Genomic DNA, 6,262 nt, shown 5'->3' with positions numbered 1-6,262 from the left:
ACCTCCTGGTCCCTCCCTGCCTCATCTCACACCTCCTGGTCCCTCCCCACCTCATCTCACACCTCCATCCCCCTCCCCGCCTCATCTCACACCTCCTGGTCCCTCCCTGCCTCATCTCACACCTCCATCCCCCTCCCCGCCTCTGACCCTCCAGACTTCCTTCTAGGATGCACAGTGCCTCAGCCTTCCTCAGACCTCTGCTTGCACCTCCAAGGGGAATGTGCACGAGGTCTTCCCATATCCAGAGGCTGGCAGAGTCTGGGAGCTGAATGACAGCTCAGGTTTCAGTAAGAACACTTTCTAATTTGTAGTGTGGAAGTTCGAAACCAGTGGAAACAGCACAACTTCTGGGAAAGGGGCAGGGGCTTTCACTGGTGGGCAGCTGTGGTTTTGTTTCATGTGGGAAGCCTCTGGGCAAAGTGGACAAAGGCAGTAAACTGATGGTGGGAAGAACACCGGGGGAGGTGAGGTGTCAGGTGGAAAGCCAGCCTTAGGGCACCAGCCAGGATTCTGGACACCAGGAGCCCCAGTGCTTGGGTGCCCAGGCCGGTCAGTTCACCACTTGGGTCCCTCCCGCCTGGAGCCGCTCACCTTGTCACTCTGCCCTGGGGCGTGCAGTAAGTGCTCTGCTGTCCCCTATTCTCCAGGGATTACTTTCAACAATGGACCAGGCTGGAAGGACACCCGGAGACTCTCCCTGACGACGCTCCGGGACTACGGCATGGGGAAGCGTGGCAACGAGGAGCGGATCCAGAGGGAGATCCCCTTCCTGCTGGAGGCGCTCAGGGGCACCCAGGGTGCGTGTGGCCACCGGGTCTTTGCACGCATGGTCTGGGGGGCAGCCTTGGTGGGCCTGCGAGACCCCGGACTGAACCGAAGCAGCTGGAGCTGGGAGGGTTGCCTTAATCCACAGACACCGTCTGCAGCTCTGGTCCTCTCCAGTCCGGTGTGTTTATCTGGAATAACTGGAAAGTAAAGGGACCTCCCCCCACAATAGGCTCCCACAAGCCTTGTAGAATTACGGGGATGCTTAGGACAACAGATCACAGACTCTGGAAAGTGTGAGTGGGTGGGAACCGGCCTGACCGCTCCCCTGTGTTGCAGGCCAGCCCTTCGACCCCACCTTTCTGCTGGGCTTTGCCCCCTGCAATGTCATCGCTGACATCCTCTTCCGTAAGCGCTTCGACTACACGGACGAGACGGGCCTGAGGGTACAGAGGCTCTTCGAGGAGAACTTCAGGCTGCTCAGCACGGGCTGGCTCCAAGTGAGGCCCCTTAGTCTGCACTTGCCCATGTCTGCTCCACTGAGGTTAGGAAAAGGACGAGGACGGGACCTGGGGGACAGGCAGACAGGACCACAAAACCAGGGAACACCCAGGGCTGGTGCAACTCACCATCTGAGAGCCTGGAGGTTGCTTCTGGAGACATCCATGGGCCCAGTGTTTGCCTTGCTGACCACGGGAGGCCGTTTTACCCTTTAAAACAGGACCCTGCTAACATGCGACCCCACACACCCCACAACGTGGTACCGATGTGAGCCCAAATGTTCTAAATATCACAATATGACATCCATGAGTTCAAGTCGGAGGAAATAAATAGCCCAGTACATAAAACCGTGTTGCATCTGGAAAAGAAAATAGAAATCCCTCCCCTGTCTTTTTCTAGCTTTATAACATTTTCCCAAGCTATCTGCACTACCTGCCTGGAAGCCATTGGAAAATGTTAAGAAACGTGTCTGAAATAAAAGATTACACTTTGGCAAGAGTGAAGGAGCACCAGCGGTCCCTCGACACCGGCTGCCTCCGGGACTTCACGGACTGCCTGCTCCTGGAGCTGCAGAAGGTACGTGTGGATGCTGGCCCCCGACCCTACCCAGCTAGACACGTTTGCTCGTGGGGCAGGGGGCGTGCACGTGCACATGGCGGTTGACACTGTGACACTCCTGCGGCCCCCAGGGGCATGTTCTGATGTTCCTGGTCTGACCGCACCCTGGCTTCATGTGACCATCCCACCTGTCTGTGTGGGGACGCAGACCTTGCCTGCCCGGCTGGCCTCACTGTGCACATGCTGGTCAGCAAGGTGGCTTTGCTGGGGATGCCCTCATTGGCTGCCAGGCCGGGTGTGTGGCCCCTCATGGTGGTTCCCTCCAGGCTGTACTTGCTCACCATTTCTGACTTTGATGACTGTGTCTCCTTTGGGGAGAAGCCCTCCACCCTCCTCATCAGCATGTGAGCCCCAAATTGTACATGACTTCATGGGTTTCCAGGCCCATCCAGCATCATCTTTTTGACAGCCCTCTGGGACCCCCACCCAGATGGTGAAACTTCTCCTCTGTCCTCTGACATCTCTTGTGCTTCTAGAACAGTATGTGAATACCTGGATAACTACGGGGGGCTGTCTGAGAAGCTCTTCCACGAGTGGGGCTCCTCACTGCCCCTCCTGGGTGTGTGGCGTCCTGGTAACTTCCCTGCCTCCTAGACCCAATGGTGCTGACTGTAGGTGTGGAGGAGGCCCAGGGCAGCGTGTGCGTTGGGTTGTTAGCATGGGCCCCACAGCTCAGTCCCAGGCAGCAGGAGGTCATGGCTCAGGACTAGGGAGAGTCTTACTGCACTCCTTGCTGCCCCACCCCCCATGGCCCCGCTCTGTAGGAGGAACACCAGAGCTGCACAGCCCAGGGGAGGAGCACAGTCCTGCCTGTGGCAGGTCTTCTGGGAGCCTTGGTTTCCCTAATTGCGCCATGGAGATGATCATGTCTCCACAGGATAACTTCACGCGCATCTGCCCTCTCCTCCCTGTGGAGCTGACAGCAAGGCTGTTGGGTGTGTTTGAGGCGGAGGGAGACAGAGGTCTCTTTCTCATCCACCGAGGAGCTCTTCTAATGGAGTCCCTGTGTATCTCTAATGTCTGCAGGAAAGATACAGTTCAGAGCCCTGGTTCACCCTGGACAATATTGCTGTGACTGTGGCTGACCTGTTCTTTGCGGGCACAGTGACCACCAGCACCACTCTGAGATATGGGCTCCTGGTTCTCATGAAATATCCAGAGGTCGAAGGTAAGCTGCACAGGAGACAGGGTTCTGGGGCCACACTTTGTCAGGCCAGAGTGTTTAGGGTGCAGCTTTCTGCCTGCGAAATGAAAGGCTGGCCTCGCTTGCTAAGCCTCATGGCAGTGACATGGGGGTCACCGCCTGGATTCGGTGGAAGCGCTCCTGTGTGATGGGTCTGGCACTCTTGGATGCTGTGCCCCGTGCCCCACTGACACATACCTGATTTCAGAACAGAAGACCTGCGGCAGTGCGCGGAAAAGCAATGCCTTCTGCATTCTGCTCCACAAAATAGCCTACTTATGACATTGAAAATAATGTCTACCTTGCCCTGGAATAAGACCTGGCGGGCCACACAGAGCAAGAGAGTGGGCAGGATGGGGTGAGGGTGTCCTCAGGGCTAAGAGCCTGCCCCAGCGTCCTGGCTGCCCCTGGGCTCTGCCCCGGGGAACGCTCATCACCCTGAGGCAAGCGTGCTGCTGCTGCCCGTAATAATTTGGCTCCTGCTGTGTGCCAGGCATGGGTAGGAGCCCTGAAATTCACTGTGTTCTTAAGGGCAGGTATTTGGGGATACGAGGTAATTTCCCTCAGGGATGCGGGCTGTGACCTGTGCAGGATCAGACCTGACCCCAAAGGCATTGCTTTTTCTGTCTCACAGAAGGGTTAGGGGTGAAGGAGCCCAAGTCTCTGGAGCAAAGCCTTCCACAGATCTGAGAACTTCTGACCAGTCTGGACCGGGAGGACTATAGCCTGAGAAACTGTGATTAGTTGTGAGCAATCTCCAATATAGAGGAAAAAGACAGAAAGTAAATAGGACTGACACCCACACACCATTGCCGGATCTGACACGTGTTAGCCTTTCACAGGAGCTGCTTTGGGGCTCTTGGAAACCTGTTGCTGAAGCCCTGCCCACCCCAGGCTTGTCCCAGGACTGTGTGTGTCACCTCTGCACTCAGCTTCGTACCCTTAGTGCTGGTTCAGTGTCAGCAGGAGTTTTACACTTTTACCTGGGAACCATACAGCACATGACTTTGTCATTCACTCAGCATACTGCAAAGGCCCCAGCAACTTGTCAGAGAGGGAGGCCCAGACTCTGCTCCTCCATTCTTCATGCAGAAGGCCACATGCACCTGTTTGCATTCTGCCTCTCACCTCCACAGCTCCTGAAGCGTGCAGTAAACCAGCCGGGGGTAATGATTAATACAGAGATTTCCCTCCACCTGAAATTTCTCAGACATTTTTGTTACCCTCTACTCCGGGCGTCAGGTCAGGCACTTGATTAGCTGCCATCAGCTAACAGCTGGCCCTAGTCGCACAGAGCGTGACTCTCATTGGCCTTCGTGGAGGAATTATCCAAGGGTCCCCAGCATCCAGGATACCCCAAGCACTGCTGAGGGTGCCCTGTAAGCCTCTGCTGGGCAGGTGGGTGGGTGTAAGCCGGCCTGGAGCGGGTCCTCTGCATCTGTCCTCTTCATGTCTCGGCAGAGAAACTCCACGAAGAAATCGACAGGGTGATCGGGCCAAGCCGCATCCCTGCTATCAAGGACAGGCTGGAGATGCCCTACATGGACGCCGTGGTACACGAGATTCAGAGGTTCATCGACCTCCTGCCCTCCAACCTGCCCCACGAAGCAAACCGGGACACGGTGTTCAGAGGTTACATCATCCCCAAGGTCAGGTGGGGCCTGGCGTGCACGCCCTGAGCACCACCCGCCAGCCCTTCTGCTGACCCACGGGAAGGCAGAGTCCCTTGACAGATGTGGCTGAATGGTGGGGGCCAGGCCAGAGTTCTGCCCCCCCCGGAGTGCTGCTTCCCCAGCAGTCCTCACATGGACCTGGTGACCAAGCAGTGGAGAAAATCTGGAAGGGGACCCCTGGGCCAGTGCCTGGCTTTGTGGTACTTCCACCCCAGGAACCACGGGTAGTACCATCTAGCCCATGAGCTCCTCGCATGATGAGATTAGAGCTCTCGCTTCTGTTTAGAACTGACCCCTGACTGCCTCCCATCTAGTCCTGAAGCAGACGACTTCCCCCGCCGGGAGTCCCCGTGGAGGAAAGCCCATGTTCTGGCAACTTGACTGACGCTAGCCTTTGTTCCTTCTAGGGCACGGTTGTAATTCCAACCCTAGACTCCCTCTTGTTTGACAAGCAAGAATTCCCTGATCCAGAGAAGTTTAAGCCAGAGCACTTTCTGAATGAAAATGGGAAGTTCAAATATAGTGACTATTTTAAAGCATTTTCTGCAGGTAAGAAGAGTGAAGATGTAGGTAGGGTCTTCCCTGGGAACTGTCCCTCATTCCTGCTCTCTGCCGTGGTCAAGCACTTGTACGGGGACCCAGATGTCTTCTTCCCGTCCACAGAGGCCAAATGGCATCTTCTCATCAGAGGTCCTGGGAACGAGAGGAATTTCCCCTTCTACATAGTAGATACCGTTCTTCATCCAGTGCTAAAATCCTATCCAATAGTGCTTAGTGAAAATCCCTCAAAACTTTATTACATAATTCTCCATACTTTTAAACAAGGGTCAATAAATGAAACCTCAGGGTTGGTTACTGGGACTCACCATGGGACACTCTGGCCTTCCCTAGGCTGTGTCCTGGTGTCCTCTCTTGGGCCCTTGGTCTCTCCCAGGGCCCTTCCTCAGTGGTTGGTGGGAGGGAGTCCATGTAAGCAAATCCCTGATACTCCGTGTTAGAGGCCGCCTTCCAGCTGTGGCCCCACTTCTTTCCTGCAGGATGTTAGGGGAGTACTGGGCAGAGATCCCTGTTCCAATCCCATATAGGTTTATGCTGCTGAGTCCTGGTGATGGAGACCGTATGAAGCCCTGTCCCCGAATATGTCTATCATGGATATTTTTATACTGAATGATGTCATGTGCTTCCTTCTAAGGGGCAGAGAGGGGTCCGTTCTGCTTGAGGGTGACAGTTTACCCACAACCCCCTCCGCCCAGCCCCCCTCTGCTGCCTCACCTGTGCTGCCTCAGAATCTCAGGAGCGCTATTGTCACTTCCAGGAAAGCGGGTGTGTGTTGGAGAAGGCCTGGCTCGCATGGAATTGTTCCTGTTCTTGTCCGCTATTCTGCAACACTTTAACCTGAAGTCTCTTGTTGACCCCAAGGATATTGACCTCAGTCCCATCGCAATCGGGTTTGCCAAGATCCCACCCCATTACAAACTCTGTCTCATTCCCCGCTCAGGCTGAAAACCACCCCCACCCCCGC

At 55.6% G+C, this 6,262-nt stretch overlaps 1 protein-coding gene across 1 annotated transcript in view; it reads left to right on the top strand.

Moving 5' to 3' along the window:
• Positions 1-6,262, top strand: part of LOC116881911 (cytochrome P450 2E1) — a 12,755-nt gene extending 6,493 nt beyond the window's left edge. The window contains exons 3-9 of the mRNA XM_032882034.1: positions 648-797; positions 1,105-1,265; positions 1,666-1,842; positions 2,911-3,052; positions 4,529-4,716; positions 5,148-5,289; positions 6,056-6,262. Of these exons, the coding sequence (XP_032737925.1) occupies positions 648-797; positions 1,105-1,265; positions 1,666-1,842; positions 2,911-3,052; positions 4,529-4,716; positions 5,148-5,289; positions 6,056-6,243 (1,148 nt within the window). The 3' untranslated portion in view covers positions 6,244-6,262. The remainder of the gene's footprint in view (positions 1-647; positions 798-1,104; positions 1,266-1,665; positions 1,843-2,910; positions 3,053-4,528; positions 4,717-5,147; positions 5,290-6,055) is intronic.

Source organism: Lontra canadensis, unplaced genomic scaffold, assembly GCF_010015895.1.
Source record: "Lontra canadensis isolate GAN:19392208 unplaced genomic scaffold, GSC_riverotter_1.0 scaffold79, whole genome shotgun sequence".
In the NCBI taxonomy this organism is placed as follows: domain Eukaryota; kingdom Metazoa; phylum Chordata; class Mammalia; order Carnivora; family Mustelidae; genus Lontra; species Lontra canadensis.
This window is presented reverse-complemented; position numbering and strand designations above follow the sequence as displayed.